The sequence below is a fragment of the Monodelphis domestica genome, chromosome 2 (genome assembly GCF_027887165.1).
Source record: "Monodelphis domestica isolate mMonDom1 chromosome 2, mMonDom1.pri, whole genome shotgun sequence".
Classification (NCBI taxonomy): domain Eukaryota; kingdom Metazoa; phylum Chordata; class Mammalia; order Didelphimorphia; family Didelphidae; genus Monodelphis; species Monodelphis domestica.
The window spans coordinates 111,574,650-111,595,114 of NC_077228.1; the positions used below are offsets into that span (position 1 = coordinate 111,574,650).

A 20,465-nucleotide genomic window follows, 5' to 3' on the forward strand; every position below is an offset into this window, starting at 1 on the left:
GAGTGCAAATAACACATGAGGAACAGACACAATTACACGGGCAAGGAGCGCAAGTAATCATCGACTCTACACAGTTACCCAGAGGAACCAAATCATTAGAACTTAGCACTGTTAATGATTGGGCAGATCTAGACTGGGACCACAAACGACTTCATCATGCAGAGGAGCCCTTCTTTGCCTCAAATCCTGGTTTTCTGGGTGGCCTTTCTGTCCATTATAAGTCCTTTCTGGTGCAATTCGAGGGCAAGTCTTTCTTTCATGTATATGAAGGTAGAACACTCCTGTCCCCATTATTAAAGACTCTTTCAACACTTGGAGCCGTCTCAGCAGGCTGTGGGATGAAGTTTGCCAGTCAAACATTCAGTAGAGGCCTTTAAGAACCAGAGGGGTCCATCCTTCCTGGACTGGAGGAGAGGCCACCTGCCTTAAAGCAGGGAAGGGAGATGAATGCCACTTCACTCCAGCCTCTTTTATTCTGTGAATTTAAAATATATTTGATTAAAGGTCAGAAATACCTGTTTGTTTTCTTTGGAAGGATTATGGAGATGGGACTTAAGGGAGTTTCCTTACCTGGAAGTTCCCTTTGCCAGTGAAATCACAGGTCCAGTACTTATCCCCTCTATGGGATGAATCACTGGTTAGAGGTGAGGGGAATAATATATTGGGAAATGAAGGTGATGTAAAAACAAAAGACAGCGATAAAAATATGATAAAAAAAAAAGAAAGAAGGAGCTTGAGAAAAATTTATTTTGGTAAAGAATTACATTTCATCCTTTCAAAAGTTGAAAACAGTCACATAAATTACCAGCTCAGAGATTAGAGTTCCAAGAAATATGTAATTTGACACTAGTCATCACTTCTTCTTGACAGGTTTGGGGGCCTTTTCCAAGCCTCGGATATATTTTCGAGGGATGTGATATTCTTCTACAATGTAAAAAAGGCAGATGAACTCCTCAGCCTGGCAGCATCCAAGGCCCTTTGCCAATCATCCCCTGTCCCTTGCACACAACCCCTAGGATCTAAGTGCTCAGCAGTTCCTAATCCAGATGCATCTCTGCTCCTGCTCATCTAAGCCATCAGCCACCCACCTCTTCAGGATGTTTCTTATTTTCCAATCTTTGCACGTTCAGGCATCAACACTCAACTCTGTCAGAACCTTACTTTCTCTGGGAAGTGATTCCTGAGGAGTGGCTCCCTCGGCTACAGCAGGCCTTCAATAGTTTAAGATGAGGCTTGTATTATATAGCAAATGGTCCTAGTGGATGACACTTTCTTACCTTTACAAGTTTTCATGTCTGTCTGTTCAGCCTACCCAAATAGAATATCAAGTCCTTGAGAGCAGGGATCTATCTTGTGTTTTCCCCCTCTCTCTTCCCTCATAGCACCTGGAACTGAGGATTACTCAAAGCGAGAACTTAGCTCCAGATGCCCGATGGACACTACCTCACGGTCTCAGAAGACCTAGAGGAAGCTTAGCTAGAGAAAAGATGCTTACCAAGCAAGAGCCGACTTAGATGATTGATCTGATTCCCTTGGATCTGGACCTGCATGGTATCCTTAGCATCAGAAGCAGGGCTGATGGTGACACTTGCCTGGCACCGCTGCTGGAGAGTGGCAGCCAAAGAATATGGATCAAGACCATAAGCCTCCAGGTTCCGGATCATGGTCACCTGTAGAAAGAGTCAGGACTAGAAGAGAACGGAAAACCACACACACACACACACACACACACACACACACACACACACACTCTCTCTCTCTCTCTCTCTCTCTCTCTCTCTCTCTCTCTCTCTCTCTCTCTCTCTCTCTCACTGTTTTCCTGCTTTACAAATAAGGATGTGTCCCTCATCAGAGGGAGTAGAGCACAAACATTTAAAAAGGTCTGTAATGTACCCCAACATAATAAGAAGAGATGGGAAAGTACTGCGGCATTCAGGAGAGCTATGGTTAGATATTCAAAAAACACACCCATCCTAATCCTAATAAGGTAGCTTAGCCAAAAACCTCAGGATAGCCAAGGGCCTGGGGTACTGATTAAGCTGTAACCAGTCTTCTTAAATGGCAAGCAATGTCCTCAGAAGCTACTATGGGCTGAGAAGGCTCGTGGCCAGCAGAGAAAGAGAAACAACTTCACTTATGCTGACATCTGGTTTGTGAGGAAAGTCTGTGGGGTTACATAGGAAAATTTCAATTATTTAAGTAAAAACTTCCTAAGAACGAGATGCTTAAGTAGAGAGGCAATCTCAGGTCACAAATAGAAAAACCTCTCTCCCCCAGCCCAGACACCAACTGCTCTATGTGTCTAAATCTGTAGGATTCTTGTCTGTGTCCTCCCCAAAAATACCCAAAAAGACTAAGTGGGGACGATGATTGCTATCCTCAAGGATTTAAAGGACTGACATATGGTAAAAGGACTAGACTTGCTCACTTGGCCCTAGAATTGAAATGACAGAGAAATAAATTCAGAATTGATGTGGAAAAATTTCTGAACAATTAGATGAGAGAAGTACTTTGACTTGTACCCTATTTGAGCAGAGGCCTGACCATTCTAAATCAATGATTTTACTCTTCTGTGAATTTCCTATCAGTATTATTCAGTTTAATGCAATTTCATAGGGGTAGTAATTATTGTTTTTGTACTAACAGACATTAATATATATATTTATTTGGCTAAGGATAATCAACTAATTCTCATCCAAATAATATAATTAGGAGTAATTAGATTAAATTAAATGGTTAAATATATGCTTTTTTATGTTGGATTTTAAACTAGTCAGAACACGTACTTGCTTGACCACAAAAATATCCTAACTAAAGGAACTCCACCCATGTGATATGGCCTGATGAGTAAATGGCATCATGGGTAAGTAAGGAAGACCTCTGGACCTCTATCCAGGGTCATCAGAACACTGCATGAAAGAAATGTCACAAGCTTCTGTGGAAAGCCCCCCTGGTTATTTAGGAATCCCTTAGCCCTTTGTTATTTACCTTTGTTGCCCAGCTTTGAGTAGTGTTGACCTCCTCACTGGCCCTTAATCCTAGAACCACAAACTGGGAAGGTGGGGGTGGGGGGAATGGGGGACAGTTCTGTCCACCTTTAGCAAGGCACAGTGCCCTATAAAATATATACATGCCTTCCCTACAGTGTCTGAGGGGAAGAGGAGGGCAGGGGCAGCAATTTGGCTATATCCTGTATCCATGAGCTGGTAAGAGCTGGGGGGAGGAGAGGGGCCCTCCTGCTGGTCTGAAACCACCAATGAAAATGTATATTTTGTGTTGTACTCCCTGGCAATCTGGGACTTACGGGTTAAAAATTTTGTACTCTGAAGCAAGAAAGGCCATGAGGAAGGTCTGGGATCTTATTTGTTGAAGGGGGCTAGGCCCGTTAATAAATAGTTGTTAGCTCAGAGCTCTACTTTAGTTGTTTTATTGCAGATTACACAAATTTCTGACATTACAAAAATTTAGTGAAAGGAAGAATGGGTTGCCATGGTAGCTAGTGCTATTCACCCCAAAGTCAGGAATATCAGAGAATGAGTTCCTGCTCAGGTAAATGTAGAATTATATGACCCCCAAAGTTTTCACCAACTTTGAGACTCCATGGAGTTTCTTTGTTACCTTTTTATTGTATGTTCTCTTTGCTAAGGTGATGAAAATTGGAGAGAGTTTTCCTTTCTTCACAATAGGCTCTTGGCCATGAAAGGTCACTTTATAGGCAGGCTTCAATCTGTCCAGGCATCTGAAATAGAAGAGTCCTATAGATAAGGAACCCCCCAACCCCCATGCACTTCACCTTGCACAAGCCATTATCTCCCCTCTGGAGTCCAAGCCAGAGGAAGGCTGCCACTGGGCAGATTGAGGGTTCTATTACAAAAGTAAGCAACAATGGGGTTCTTAACCTAGGAATTTACCTAATCTGTTTTGTGGAAGTAGTTCTATGGACAACAGGCAGCGAGAACCTACCTTCAAATAGTTTCCAAAAAGCAATCCTGTTTTCTCTGAAACAAATAAGATCAGTTCCTTTATGCCTTTCTTTAGAGTCTTGTCTTCTAATCCTTTAATCAGTATTCATGTTGTTCTTGCTCCTGTCCTTTTCTCCTAGATATTACTTCAAACTAAAGATGCTCTAAAGATGAACGCTCTTTAATAGGTCAACAGCTCAATGTGCCATATGCAGAGACAGAAATTGATCTTTCAGAGGTCATCATCAAATCCAATAACCATTTTTCTTTTTTTGCCAGATTACATGGTGATATAATTTTCATTTTCTAGTTTACAAAATAAAAGGTTTTTAATCCCTTACCTTCTGCCTTAGAATCAATACAGAGTGTCAGTTCCAAGGCAGAAGAGTGGTAAGGGCTAGCTAGGCAACTGGGGTTAAGTGACTTGCCCACATTTATATAGCTAGAAAGTCTCTAAGGCCAGATCTGAAGCTGGGATCTCCTGTTTTCAGGACTGGTTCTCTATCCACTGAACTACATGGTGGTCTCAATTCAATTTTTAATCATTTCCTATGTTTTGCAATTATATTCTCTCCCTCCCCACCTACCCCCAAGGCAGCAGATATGATAGGTTGTACATGTGTTATCATACAATACCTATTTCCATGTTCATCATGTTGTGAAAGAAGACACATATTGCTTGCACTAAAGAAAAATTCATGAAGGAAATAAAGTGAAGAATGGCATGCTTCAATCTGTATTCAAACTCTGTCAGTTCCTTCTATGGCAGTGGGTAGCCTTTTTCACCATGAGTCCCAGATCCTTGCACTGCTGATGATAGTTAATTCATTCACAGCTAACCATCATACATGATTATTGTTACTGTATACAACATTCTCCTGACTCTATTCATTTCACTTTGCATCACTTCATATAAGTCTTTCCAGGTTTTTTTTTGTGGCTGTCCAACTCATTGTTTCTTGTGGCACCATATTCCATTACAATCATATACCACAACCTATTTAGCAATGGCCTTTTTTCAATTCTACTCTCTTAGACCTTCTGACACTGGTGACCAACTAATTGCTCCTAAAGATATTCCCTTCTTCCTAAGCTCCAAAACCACCATATTGTCTGACTCTCCTCCTAAAGCCCCAACCAATCCTTCTCAGGCACCTCATCTGTGAAGGCTCTTTATACTTTATCTTTACACTTCTCCTTTGTTAATCACAATCACTACTGTGATCTCAACTATCACCCATAGAAAATTAACTTCCAAATCTACCTCCTTACTCTTGATGCATCTCCTAAGCTCCAGACCCCAGTTCTCTAGTTTCTGAACAGAATCAGTCAAAAATAACAGGAAGTTGCCCCAAGGTGTTTAACATATCATTAACATCTCATTTGCCTTGTGGTTTGGAACCAAGCTAAAACATGAATAAGGCCACAGAAACCAAGGTGAATCTTGGTTAAAGCATTCCTGAGAACCGACCACCAATGACTTTTAGGAAATTTTTCTCTACCTCACCAGTTAACACAATGCCCTGCATAACCCTTCTAAGAATGTGATGCAGGTAGAGCTAAGATGGTGGTGTAAAGGCAGGGCCTCTCCAGAGTGCTCCCAAATTCCTCTCCAAACAACTTAAAAACAAACCTAAAAATGGATTCTGGAGTGGTAGAACCAGCAAAAGGACAGGGTGAAATAATTTTTCAACTCAAAATAACTTAAAAGGTTGGCAGGAAAAGTCTGTTTCACATGGTTGAGAGTGAAGCACAGTGGAGTACAGGACTATGCCCTGGCAGTCCAACAGCAGGCCTTATGGTGAGTCTGCAGTAGTGGCTTCTGAAGCTCTCAGCCCACAGACGGTAAAAGGGGTGGACAACCAGTTAGAAGATTACACTTTCTGGTTACTGGATGCAAGAGTCTGTTACATTGCCCGCACTTGGTTCCAGGTCACTATTCCAGGGTAAGGAAAAGCACTATCACACCAGAAGGTACAGCTGCAAAGGAGTGAGGACCTTGATCACAGTTTCAGAGCAAAAAAGAATGCTTGTGGCCACTCAAAGACCAGAGCACAGGCCAAAGGAGTAGTGACCATACCTCTCTTAAGTCATACCACTTTGGAAGAACTGAAAACTTTTAGATCCCCATAACTAGCTCTGCAAACAGCAGCACAAAAAGCCTGAAACTTGGGACAGTGCCCCCACCACTCCAGAAGTAGAGCAGAACTTAAACTTGTAAAAATTGGAAAAAGAAAAAAACGGGGAGGGGGATGTCAATATCTTGGTAAAGAAGGCACAAAAAAAAATTTAAGAAAATAACACCTTCTGAATGCAGATCGAAGCATACCATTTTTCACTTTATTTCTTTCATGAGTTTCTTATATGTGCAATATATGTCTTCTTCCACAACATAGGGAATATGGAAATATGTGTTCCATGACAGCACTGGTAAAACCTATATCATATTATTTACCACCTGGGGGGGGGGAGAGAATTTGGATCACAAAATGTCAGAAAACAGCTGTTGAAAATTGTTTCTACATGTAATTGAGAAAAAAAAGAAGACCAAAAAAGAAAGAAAATAATTACCTTTAAAAACAGAAGCCAAATGGTAAAAAAGGTGAAAAATTCACTAAAGATAAGAACGTCTTAAGAAACAGAATTGGACAAATGGAAGCCAATGACTCCAACAAGACATTAAAAAATAATAAAACAAAATTAAAAGAATGAAAAAGAGGGGGCAGCTGGGTAGCTCAGTGGATTGAGAACCAGCCCTAGAGATGGGACGTCCTAGATTCAAATCTGGCCTCAGACACTTCCCAGCTGTGTGACCCTGGGCAAGTCATTTGACCCCCATTGCCTAGCCCTTACCACTCTTCTGCCTTGGAGCCAATACACAGTATTGACTCTAAGATGGAAGGTAAGGGTTTAAAAAAAAGAATGAAAAAATAAAAGAAAATGAAATATCCCATTGGGAAAATGAATGACTCAGAAAATAGATTAGGAGAGATCATTTAAGAATTATTAGGGGGCAGCTAGATGGCTCAGTGGATTGAGAACCAAGCCTAGAGAAAAGAGGCCTTGGGTCCAAATATGGTCTCAGACATCTCCTAGCTGTGTGACCCTGGGAAAGTCACTTAACCCCCATTGGCTAGCCCTTACCACCCTTCTGCCTTAGAACCCATACACAGTATTGATTCTAAGACAGAAAGTAAGGGTTTTTTTAAAAAGAATTATTGGACTACCTAAAAGCCATGATAAAAAAAAAAGAGATCCCCAAATAAAAACTCTTGGGAATATTATAGCCAAATTCCCAGAGATCCCAGACCAAGGAGAAAATATTGCAAACAGCCAGAAAGAAACAATTCAAATATCATGGAGCCACAGTCAGGATAACACAAGATTGAGCAGCTTCTATATTAAAGGATTAGAGGGCCTGGAATATGATATTCTATAGGGCAAAGGAGTTAGGATTATAACCAAGAATCACCTAGCCAACAAAAGTGAAAATAGTCCTTTAGGAGAAAAAAAAATAGATATTTAATGAATTAGAGAATTATCAAGCATTCCTAATTGTAACCTCCTGTAGTAACATATTAAAATTCTTGTTAGTGGACACCTGAGAAGGAAATTGGAAACTGAGGGAAAATGGACAGAGGAGAGAAAGAGAGAGACAAAGGAATACTCAGAGACAAGGAGTTAAAAAAAAATATGGGCTACATCTTGCCATGCCCCTCTGACGGTATTGCGAGAGGGCACGACATGTGCCCTCAAACTTTTATTGAAGAGTTTAGTAATGTGGAGTGGGAGGTAACTAATGAACATGTGACATGGCATAGGCTTTAACATTGGCTCAATAGACAATCATGTAATCAAAGAGGAGGAGGTTAAACAAATATGTGACTTGGTAAGGAATGTGGTCTAACAAGGTGGGAGCTAGGACCCTGTGGCAAATAATGTCCTGTTCAGGAATTCTTTTGTCCTTTGGATTGAAGATTTGGAAATACAATAATCAATAAGTAATATGGTCATGAGTCTGGTATAAAAAGAGAATCAGAAAAGAGAAACTATAAGGGATTCAAAAAGTTTAAACTGTTTACATGAGAAGATGATACTTGCAACTCCTAAGAACTTTGTCATTATTGAAGGAAGGTAATTTTGCAAGACATGTAATGGAATGTAGAAGAAGCAGAGATGACAGGCAGGAGCCATTGGAATCTGGGAAGCTTGCAAATTTACCTTCCTTCATTATTAAGGCAGTTAGATAGGTGTAGTATACCCAAACAGAAGGCAATGAGTATGAGTTAACTATACTGGGATGAAGCTAAAAAAAAATAAAATTCAGGGGTGAGATAGAGGGATGAACAGTAGAATGGAGTAAATTATCTCATATAAAAGAATACATGGTCAAAGGATATGAAAAGGTAGTTTTGGGATTAAGAAAGTTATATATAGTCATATTTTTAAATGCTATAAGTCATTGACAAGAGAAATGCAAATTAAAACAACTGAGATATCTCACATCAATCAGGTTGGTGATATTGATTGTGAAGATTGGATTTAGCTATCTCCTGATTTGTAACAATGAAGATGCTTAGCCTAACAAAACCAGGGATGTTTTAGGAAATTTGCATTATTCCCCCTTTGTCTAACAAAATCGGGAATGTCTGTAACCATGCTTGAAGCTTGAGTGTTTAGAAGGATGGCCTTTGATAGAGAAAGTGACAAATCAGAAACAGCTGACAGAACCCTGGGCTGTCTTAAGTCAAGCTTGGGCTACAATTGGTACAGAGGAGATGCAGGAAAGGGAGGTAGAATCGTCTAAGTTTTTTCGCAGGGCTTCCTCTGGTCTGTCTCTTTCCTCGGAGAGGCGGCTCTGGCTGGCATTGCGCTAAGCGTTCCAATGTCTTGTCGTGGTGGCAGCTATTTGTCTGAGTTTTGGTGGTGAGTTTGCCCTTGAGCTAATTCAGGTTCAGGCATCCTGGTTGAGCCCTCTTGGAGTTCAGGCTGATTCCTTCCTCCTTTTCTCTCCAAAACTTTATCTTCCTAAAGCCTAATCTTCCCCCTGGCACAAGCCAGGAGGGAAAAATCCTCAACCCTTTCCTTCTCCCTTCTTATTAATTTCTTTCCACTATATTAATTAAATCACCATAAATTTCCAACTGACTTGGGTATTTTTTTATTTGGGATATCCATGGCGACCAATAATTAATATAGTTTAGGTCACAATGCTAAAATTATCCTTAACATGATAAAAAGGGAAAATGGCAAATATTGGAAAGGATATGGGAAAAATGGGATACTAATACACTGTTGGTATTGTAAGATGATCCAACTATTCTGGAGAGCAATTTGGAACTATGCCCAAAGGGCTATAAACTGTACACCTTTTGATTCAATATCATTACTAGGGCTGTATCCCACAGAGATTAGAAAAAAAAATGAAAAGGACCTACTTGTACAAAAATAGTTATAGCATTTCTTTTTGTGGTGGAAAATGGGAGGATACTCATCAACTGGGGAATGGTTGAACAAGTTGTGGTATATGAATGTGTTGGATAACTATAGTACTATAAGAAATGACAAGCAGGAGGATTTCAGAAAAACCTGGGAAGACTTACATGAACCCATGCAAAGTGAAGTATGCAGAACTAGAACAGTATACACAGCAACAGCAACATTTTAAGGAGGAACAACTATGAATGACTTAACTATTCTCAGCAATACAAAGATCCAAAGACTTATGATGAAAAATGCTATCTACCTCCAAAGAAAAACTGATGAGAGTCTGAAATGCAGAATGAAGCATACTGGTTTTATACTTCTTTTATTTTTCTTGGCTTTTCCTTTTTTTGGTCTGTGTTTTCTTTCACAATATGACTAATTTGGAAATATGTTTTGCAGGACTATATCTAATTGCTTACTGTCGTGGGGAGAGAGGAAAGGAGGAAGAATTTGGAAATTGCTTTATATGTAATCAGAAAAATAAATAAAAATATTATGCAATCAGGTGATTCAAGGGAAGGAAAGGAAGAGCACAGAGAAAAATTAAGGAAAGTTAATGAGCAAGGGAGCAAATCAGCATTTATATAGCACCCACTATGTGCCAGACACTGTGTAAGTACTTTTTTTTTTACAAATATTAATTCATTTGATCCTCATAACTACCCTGTGAGATAAGTGATATTATTATCCCCATTTTATAGTTGAGAAAAATGTGGCAAAGAGGTTCACCTCTATTACCTTGCAAGGACTTTATCCCATGGAAGCCTCAATACTGTATGTTGTTCATCTTTCTCCAAGAGACAGTCACACAAAATGGGGTCCATCTTCACAAGACTAAAGGAAAGGAGAAAGAATGATAGGTAAAATTGAGCTTTCTTATCTAATGGACACGTAAAACTTTGATAACAGATTGAGAATAAAATTATTTATCAAGTAATATGCCCCACAGAGAGAAGAAATAATGTCAGAGTTTCTGGAAGGAAAATACAAATCATATTCAAGTAGAGAGATCACAGGACTGAGAGTTTGGAGATCTGGTTTCTAGGCATGGCTCTGCCACCAACTAGTTGGGTGACTGTAAGGAATGAATCCTTATGAACAAAGACAGCTCCTCACTTTCAGACAGTACCTTACATTTTCTCCCAACAAAACAACAATCCAGGGAGGCAGGTAGGACAACCTTCCTTATGTCACTTCTCTGGGCTCTGGCTTTCAGATTGAAAGTTGGAAAGATTCCTAGGAGGACACGTGGACACAAGTGGTTGTATGGCCTCCACCTAAAGACTCCCTTTGCCTGAGTCAGCCAGTTCCAGTATACTAACCCTAAATTTGCTTCTTTGCCTACAGTGAATCCTCTAGCTCCTTCTCTGTAAGGCCAAACAGACTGTCTTCAAATACTTGACAACAGTGGTCATGTCCCTTGAGTTTTTTACTGTCCAGTTTAAACACTTCTACTTCCTTTGAATGATTTTTATATGACTTAGTAGTGCTCCATCTAGAAAAATGAAAGTACTGGGCGGGATAAGTCCAGAAAATATGCAATTTTAGCATTCTCTAACTTACTTATAAACACACACACAAACACTCCCTTCCCTCCCTCCTTCTCCCTCTCAACCCAATCACATCCTTTTTACTTACTTTTTGTTGTTTGCATCAACCAGTTTGTTTTTCTTTGCATAGTCAATGATGATCGTATGGACCTCACTGCCTGAGAGAGGGCTCCCCTTCCTGGTAGAGAAAGGGATACAAGAAGATGGACTCAATTGTGATAAGTACCACAAAACAAGGACTTCTTTCTTTTAGGATTCTCTCCTCATTTTTCATGCTCTATTTCCTTCCCAATGGGGTCAGATGAAAGGTAACAGATTGGACTAGACAAGAGAACAATGAGCAGACAAAACTGGTTTGCAGATGCTCTATAACAACTCACTTATGGCCATACTCCTGGAAGAGAGCAGTCATGTTGGCTGGGACACAGTAAAGGAATTCAATCTCTGGTGGGTGATAAGGCTTTTCCTTGGTATCCTCTTGGACAATCTGGGCAGATGAGGAGGGCTCAGGCACAATAAAAGATGTAATGCTGAAACCCATCAGGAGGAAAAGGTGAGACAAAGCATTTGACATTGGTGTCCTGACATCTCCATCACAAGTCAAGCTAGAACAGCCTGGACCAATGGGCACTTGGCTCTCACCTGGGGTGTTTCCAATCCACAGCTATGATGCTTTCTACACCTTTGCTCAACTCCTTCACCTGCACAATCTTCTGTTTCATCATGTGGTGCAGAAACTTGGAGAGCTGAGGGAGAAAAGGTCAGTGGCCAGGGTCATGGGGCAAACCCATGAGTTTCACTTATTCACTCACTCAAAAAACATCTCTTGAGGACTTAACTACATGCAAAACACTGTATTAAGCTGTGGGGGCAAAGAAAGATGTTTGTGCCTGCTCTTTTAAAATTGGAAATGGAGAGGCTCCTACCCCCAAGTGGGATCTGTAGTAGTGACCAGGATGAAGTAGAGGAGGAAGAGGAGGAGACTTGAAACCAGTTGAGATTTATGGAAACCCCATGAGATAAAAAGGGACCAAAAAGGAAAGTGGGATAGGCACCTATCCCCCATGCCAGGCCCAGAAAGATACTATTTCCTTATGACTGAGACAAAGAGCTTCACCTGGGCTACCTGGCCCCACTGGCTGGGTCACAGTCCTGCTAATTCTGCTTTTCCCCTTCCCATTGAGTCAGGATAAGAGCTTCACTTGCCTTTTTGTAGCTTGACTTCTTTATGTCCAGCTGTTGTCCCTCAGGGCTAGAGAAAACAGAAATGCATGTTAAGAAGGGAAAGCAATAGTGATGGAGGCTTAAGCATGGAGTAACGACGCTGGGTGTAGGGACTTTTCTTCCCTGTTCTCCAACCCATTCTTAGAAGAGGTGGGAAAGGAGACAAAGTGAAATAGGTTCAAAGAGCCTCCAAAAAAATGAGAGCTCTCAATACCTCCCAGCCCTGGGGTCCCGGTCACCTAGACTGTGGCTATGGGTTGCTATTTAACAAGAACTGACTCTTCTCAATAGCCACCACTAATCCAGCAGACTTCTAGCCCAAGGCACTAGGTCTTCAATATATAAACCCCATCCCTGGGACATAGTTATGAGGTGTTGAAGAGATCCATAAATGACAAGAGAGCAAGACAAGAATGGCACATGTAAAAAAATCATTAAAAATCAAGGGGAAATTCATAAGGAGTCTGGTCTCAAAATCCAGTCAGTTGTTTAATTTTTTTCTAGGCCTCCCAGATTTAATCCTTCACTGTAGCTTTATGGACTGTGGGACACTTAGCTGAGTCCAGCCCATGAAGGCTACATGGATGGCATCAATTTTACTAACCACCTCAAGACAGGGGTAGTTTCAGTAGGTCTGGGATCCTCAGTATTCATCTATGAGACTACCCAGTGAAAGTTTCAGCCTGAATTTGTTTTTGGTAATTTCTTTCTTTCTTTTAAAAATTATAGCTCTTACTTTCTGTCTTAGAAACAACTCTAAGAAAGAAGGGCAAGGACTAGGCAAACAGGATTAACTGACTTGTCCAGGGTCACCCAGTTAGGGAATGTCTGAGGCCAGATTTGAAACCAGGACCTCTCAACTTCAGGCCTGGCTCTCTTATCTACAGAGTCACCCAGTTACCCCAAGATAATTTCTTCATCTGCTTTGACAGAGAAAGGTAACTTTTTAGAACTTGGAGTCCAGTTAATTATCCAGGTCCATGCGCCACTTCCCACCCTTTTCCTGACATTCCCCCACCCTTTTTCTCCAACCAGAACATAGAGATGCCAGACAAGCTACAGTGACAGCCTAGCCCACTGGTCTTCCACCCCAATCTGATCCTCTTCATACCAGCAGGAGAACATGTGGCAACTCAGGAAAGTACTGGTGAGTAAAGGGAGGTCAGCCTTTGTGATTCGGCACTTGAGGGCATGGAAGAAACATCTCTGTAGCAGCTCATCCATTTGCTCTGGAAGAAAAAGACAAAAGCACATGCTCTCTGTCACTGAACATTCTGCAAGAGGAAGTCAAGGCTAGGCAAAAGGCTTCCCCAAAAGCCTCTGAAGGAAATCCATTTCTAGACACTGAAGTAGACAATAATCCTTGAGAAGTGATCTCTTTTGACAGAGAAAGAAAAGTATGATGATGACTCTAAGCTATATAATGTCTCCAAACTCCGATGACAATATTTCAACTACTGTCTACAATGAACTATATGAGTAGGCTGGGGGCAAGGGAAAGATGGTGGAAGCTGGAAAAAGCATCCAGGATATGAGAGCAGTCATGAAGATTATGAACTTATTCCCACCTCAAAATAAGGGAGTCTCCTCTCCCTATACTTGGGGAATATTATGTAGCAAAAGGAGAACAACAAAGAGCAGTCACATAAACGGAAAGGAAAAAAGCCCAATCTCGCTTCTCTTGGAACAGTACCTTGAAAGGTCTTGCTATCAGCTGGGTCTTGGTTCATTCCTTCCTCCCTTGGTTCATCAGTGACTTCTGAAGGGGATTTCTCATTATCCACTCTGCTCTCCTTGTCTCCTTGCAAGGTGAGACATTCCATGTCACTCTGAAGAACAGAATCTTCCTGTACTGGGCTCTCCTCTATGATGTTCCCCCTATACTCTGGAGGCTCTTGGTCCAGTGGGGAAATAGAGGGTGGAGCTGACTTGTCCCCAGACTGCCTGGAAAAAGGGCATGTGAGAAATTCAGAGCAGAACTACAGGACTGATTTAAAAACAAACAAACAAACAACTACAGGACTGATTAACTAAAGGGAACTTCAGGAGATGCCAAGAGCTAAAAAAGAGAGAAGATGAAGGGCAAAGTGCTAGACTAGAAGTTGAGGTTCAGGATTTCCATCCCAACTCTATCTCCAGTTCTTAGCTAGAAAATTCTACACCTTAATTTTGTCTTCTCTAAAATCATAAAAGAATAATTCTTGCCTTGTGCCTAACCCAAATGGATATTAATGCACACAGGTTTCCCGTGTATGAAAATGATGAAACCTAAAGATGTCAAAGGAAAGCTAAATTTTTTAAATTAAAAAAAATTTTTTAAGACGTATCTTAATATACCAAATAAGATTAAGTCAATTTACAGGAACAATATCCATACTTTATAGTATCTACACTTTAAAAATATACATTCTATTGGTTTTTTGTTTTATTTTCACATTGCCTAGATTTTTCCTTTTTGGTCTTTCCTTCAACCTTAGATGGCCATCCTTGTAACAGGTTTTTTTGGGTTTTTGTTTGTAAAGAAAGACATAAGGCAGCTGGAAAGATTTCAGCCTTACTGAAACTACCTCTTCCCTTAGACAGCTAATATTTTCCCACACTGGCAGAGAAAATCCTGTGCAGAAAATTCCTTCAGACTACACTATAAACACTGAGGGTAGCCAGACCTTACCCCTCTTTTGCCTTGGAATTGTATTTTAATTTAAAATCCAAGATTTTTGATCTTTTGTTTGAGATTGTATTTTTATAAAAATCTAAGATTTTCATTTTGTTTGAGAAAATATCTTCAAGGAAGAAGCTTGCTAATTTCTATATCCAGAGAATGAACTGTTGCAGAAAGATGCCAGAAAATCCACACTACATCAGGAACATCAAGAATGAACTTTGCATATGGTTGATTGAACTGAACTTTGATTGAACATTTATTGTAAATGTACACATTTATGCCAAAAGGGACTGCCCCTAATTTGGCTTTCTGTCAATGCGCCTAGCAAAACATTCTTTCTTTTTCTATTTCCTCCCTCACCTACTCTAATTTCCTCTTAGAAAAGTGAATATTGTATATATTACTGTAGTTAGAATTGCATTTAGGACTACAAGATGATTATGTTAAATTATCAATGGGGAGACTAGTCTCCCAATGATCATCAGGGGAGATTGTGAATCTTAAAAATTCTCAGACCCTACTTCATAAGATTTGGTTAAGACCACTCCCCATTTTAAACAATGAAGGAACTTAGATCAGGAATGTGAGACCTCTACTCCACCCCTACTTAAGCATGCTTTAGGGGAAGAAACTCCTTGCTAAACAATGAAAAAATACTTAAACCCATACTTATAGTAAGGCAAAAATTCTTAAGCTGTGCCTATTTTTAGATCTAATACAAAAGGGTGCTAAGTTCCTATAAAGGTCAGGCAACTTGTGAATTTACAAGGAGCAAAGAGGTGAGAACTTACTCAGAGGTTTTTTCAGGTGTGAACTTAATCAAAAGTTTAGTCTACTCAGGTGTGAATTAAGAATGATCTGTCCTTTGGAAAAACGTCTACTGTGATTGGTAGATGTGAGAACTTAGGGGAGATGACATAGGAGAAAATTCCCTTTAAAGGAGGTCAAAAAGGAGGTCTCGGGAGATTCAGCTGGGAAAAGCTGAATTGGAGGAGGCAGCTGGTGTCTCTCTGAACACTAGAATCTTGCTTGGACAAATCTTGTGGTGAGTGGATAAAAGACTGACTGATCTCTCTCTCAGGGTTTTCAGCCTAGGCTAGTCTAGCCTTTTCTCATTATTTCCTCTCTCTCTCTCTCTCTCTTTAATATCTCATTTGTATTAATTAAAATTTCTATAAAACCCAGGTGACTTGGGTATATTTAATATTTGGGAATTTTTCCCTGGCGACCACCTTATATTTGATTTAAAACAAGAAACTGTCTTGAAATCATATTTTCTGCATTCACAATTTAAGCCAACCACTCTTTTATCTGTAACAGTTTATGACTCCCACTATTTTAATCATCACAGAATCCATACTTAGTATCAACTCTAAGACAGAAGAAGGTAAGGGTTTTTTTAAAAAAAAGAGAGAAAATAATTCAGGAAAACATCAATACACTGAGAAAATTTAATGCCTTTGGCACCTCTGCAAGCTATATTCTCTTTTAAATTGTCCAATGTGGACCAAGAAACAGCAGGTAAGAGGGAAAGAGCCACAGGATGGTCCCACCTCTGACATACCCTAGCTGTGCAACCTTGAGAATGTCACTAAAATCCTGGACCTGTTTCCTCCTCTGTGCACTGAACTAAGGTAATCTCTATAGTCTTGCTAATATTCTGAGATTCTCCATATTCTACCAGTTTTTGATTGAATTGCTAATGACAGTCTGTCATCAGAAATTCCAGAGCACTGTGAAGACAGGCGTGAGCCAAAAAAGAAAAGATTGTATTTCCTGTTCAGAAATTTGCCTTTCCCCTTAGTCAAATGTTGGGGTTACTTTGGGTGTTTTCATAATTAACAATGATCATTTGCTCCAGCAAGCCTGAAGGCTTGTGTGGGAACCACAAAACACTTGACATCCAGAGTCAGAGAAGAAGGCTATCCTCGGGTCACCTTGAGAACTTGATGCAGCAGGTCCAACATCAATCTAGTTAACATGGCCAGGCAAAATGACCACATTTTCATAGCAACAAGACTTGGGAAGGCAGATGACAACAAACTGAAACATCCACAAACAATTCCAAATAGGGGGGGAGGAGGTAGAGAAGAAATCTGCTAATTCTAATCACTATAACCAACTGGAGAGCTAAACCTGAGCAGAGATGGTGGTTCAGGGAACACCAGCCAATAAGTCTAAAAGGTGTACTGGAGCCATGGTAAGTATGGTGACTCACCACCAAAAATTGATGGAAACTGATGAAGAGAGAACTTGATGATAGAGGAATTAAAGTAACTGGTGAAACAAGAGAAAAATTGATTTTGAAGCTATACCACTGTGGATAAGAGAGGTACAAATTACAATGCAAGGACTTGATTTATAAGGAAGCCTTATGCAAGAAGAAAATGGAACTTTGCTGGCAATGGGGGATGAGCTAGAACCTCTAGCCAAGAAAAGCAGATGGACAGTTGGAAAGGGGTTCTTTTCTCTTCTGAACTGAAAGGGAGAAGAGCAACTTGCTGAACTTAACTTGCTATGATCCCTCATCGATCTGAAGAAATCAGATTAGCCATCCTTCCTCAACAGTGGTGGATAGAGACTTTTTCCCTTTGGGGAAGACTATCCACCCAAGAAGATTTTCCATTGATATCTTCAATTGCTGTATCTCTCTATATTAGGAAATTACACCAGCCTAACTCCAAAACGTCCTCAGGGACTCAGGTCCCCAGATCTGAGTTGAGTTCTCAACCCCTGAAAGGGAATTTAGGTTAAAAATAGAATTAGGGACTTCCTATTTTTCCCTCTTCCCTAAAACTATAATTCCTGAATCTCAAAGCAATAAATAGACCTTATTAATTCAGAAGAACTGAACATCTTATTCTTCTAAAGTACTAAGGGGATCAAGATTATATCCATCCAGGGAAGAAAACAGAAACCAGAGACTAAAGGGGATTTCTTCTTTACCTTTCAGCTCTGGACATTGATCCAATCTCACCTTCCCCTGTGTAGCTCTGCCTGGGATAAGAAGTGATTAACAAATGATTTATCTGTCCCCCCTCTCTCTCTTAGGCCTTTCAAGCTTTGGTTCCTGATCCCCCACAAATATGCCACCTTGGTTGTTACAGATTATACCAACCAGTAAAATAATGACACTAATTAATACCAGCAATTAGCCCTCAATGCAGTAGACTCAGAATATCAACCTAAGGCTATTTTAGAAAATGCACTGCAGGAATACTATTGTGCTCAAAGAAACAATGAACTGGAGGAATTCCATGTGCAATGGAATGACCTCCAGGAATTGATGCAGAGTGAAAAGAGCAGAACCAGGAAAACACTGTACACAGAGACTGATACACTGTGGTACAATTGAATATAATGAACTTCTCTACTAGCAGCAATGTAATGATCCAGGACATTTCTGAAAGACTTATGAGAAAGAACACTATCTGCATTCAGAGGAAGAACTGTGGGAATATAAACACAGAAGAAAAACAACTGCTTGATCACATGTGTCGATGGGGATATGATTGTGGTTATAAACCCTAAATGATCACCCTAGTGCAAAAATCAATAATATGGAAATAGGTCTTGACCAAAGACACATCTAAAACCCAGAGGAATTGTGTGTCAGATATGGGAGGGGGTTGGGGAGAAGGGAGGGAAAGAACATGATTTTTGTAATTCTGGAAAAATGCTCTAAATTAGTCTATTAAATAAAAGAGAGAGAGAGAGAGAAATGAAAAAAAAAATAAAAGAAGAAGAAAATGCACTGTGGGGGGGGGGGGGGAGGGAGGTGGCTCAGTGGATTGAGAGTCAGGCTTTGAGATAGGAGGTCCTGGGTTCAAATGTGGCCTCAGATACTTCCTAGCTGTGTGACCCTGGGCAAGTCACTTAACCCCCATTGTCTAGCCCTTATTGTTCTTCTGTCTTGGATCTAATGCTTTATCAGTTCCAAGGCAGAAGGTAAGGGTCTAGAATAAAAAAGAAAATGCACTCTAAGAAGGACAATGAGGGCCAGAATATTACATTCACTGTCAAGTATAGTCACTGAATTTATTGTTTTTGCTTTAATTAACTGTTTTACTCTTAGGGCAAGAAGCTCTAGCCCAGTGGACATAGGCTATAAGCAATGGGCATATTTAGAAATGACTTGGATAGAGAAACAAAAAGGCATCAATAAAAAGTTTTAAATAAAAAAACAATAAAATGCACCATGAATCATGGAATATTTGTGCTAAAAGTGACCTTGGAGGTCACTTAATTCAACCTATACCTGACCAAAAACACCCCTGATCCACAATGTCCCTGACAACTGTTCATCCAGCCACGACCTGAAGACTTCCAATAACAGGAGCCCACCACTTATGTAGGTTACCCATTCTACTCCTGGAAAGTTCCTACTAGGACAAAGATATAAAAGGTCAACACAATATTTGTTTTTCTATCTGAGAAAATACTTTCAGGAAGCTCATTTCTATATCCATCATACTTAGCAAACTCCCATAACTAACTAGAAAAGTCAGAAGTACTGAAATAAAATGTTGAAATATAGCTGGTAATCAGGAAGGTGAAAGACAAGCTTCTAGTCTGCTATTCTACCTTGGCATCAACTCTGAACTTGTGGACCAGGAGACAGCCCTTCTCAATGGAGAACTGTCATCCCTCAGAGGGCAGGATCCCTGTTACTACAGTGAGTGAGGATCTTCTAACTACCATTCCACCTTCAGTATAGACAATGCCTTTTTATAAGGAAGCAAAGGTCCCTCTCATGAGTCTTCACAATAATCTTTATGACAAAATGAGGAACAAAAATAATTTTCTACAAGTGGGGGGAGGAGGGGGACTTCAAGGATTACATTGGTCCATCTCTATCTTTTTTATAGATGAGAATATTGAGGCTCAGAGGAATGAGTGGTAAAGCCAAGATCACAACTAGATTGATCTCCAGTCCTGCCATTCACCCTGCCTCTAGAAGGAATTAGAGAGACTCTATACCCACCACAAGTGGTCAAGATAGGTATGGAGTACAGTAAAACCTCTCCCCTTCAGCCTGGAGGCCAGCATCTCATCTGTAGACATGGTGGCCACTCCAATAGCAACAGGAGCCCTAAGGAAAGAAGACAAAACAGTATTAGGAGTTAGAACCTTTCAAGGGCAGATAATCATGGCATCACTCCAACATGGCAACAGAAGCACACACACCTGCTCATCAGAGTAACTAAAATACTGTCAATTTTCAACTATCTTCAGGTGGCTTATTCATAAGACTTTTTGTTTCCAATCCATATTTCACCTTCTCTGATTAAATTGACATATCTGTTGATATCACCATTGTTTAAGTTTACTCTCAATCTGACCTCAAATACTTATTCAACATGTAATCACAGGTAAGTCTCTTAACTTGTTTGCCTCAGTTTCCTCAATTATAAAATGGGGAAAATAATAGCAACTACCTCCCAGGGTTGTTGTGAGGATCAAATGAGATCAAATCTGTAAACCACTTACCACAGCACCTTGCTCATAGTAAGCACCACAATAATGTTAGCTATAGTCATTATCATCATCATCATCATCATCATCATCATCACCATT

The 20,465-nt window shown here is 40.2% G+C and overlaps 1 protein-coding gene across 1 annotated transcript in view; it reads right to left on the bottom strand.

Moving 5' to 3' along the window:
• Positions 1 to 853: 853 nt before the first annotated feature.
• EIF2D (eukaryotic translation initiation factor 2D) overlaps positions 854 to 20,465 on the bottom strand; it is a 38,295-nt gene continuing 18,683 nt past the window's right edge. The window contains exons 5-15 of the mRNA NM_001252632.1: positions 19,873 to 19,980; positions 13,917 to 14,167; positions 13,335 to 13,452; positions 12,206 to 12,251; positions 11,642 to 11,745; positions 11,380 to 11,529; positions 11,088 to 11,177; positions 10,188 to 10,283; positions 3,619 to 3,739; positions 1,496 to 1,670; positions 854 to 924 (exon numbers count right to left, since the gene is read on the bottom strand). Coding sequence (NP_001239561.1) covers positions 854 to 924; positions 1,496 to 1,670; positions 3,619 to 3,739; positions 10,188 to 10,283; positions 11,088 to 11,177; positions 11,380 to 11,529; positions 11,642 to 11,745; positions 12,206 to 12,251; positions 13,335 to 13,452; positions 13,917 to 14,167; positions 19,873 to 19,980 — 1,330 coding nt within the window. The remainder of the gene's footprint in view (positions 925 to 1,495; positions 1,671 to 3,618; positions 3,740 to 10,187; positions 10,284 to 11,087; positions 11,178 to 11,379; positions 11,530 to 11,641; positions 11,746 to 12,205; positions 12,252 to 13,334; positions 13,453 to 13,916; positions 14,168 to 19,872; positions 19,981 to 20,465) is intronic.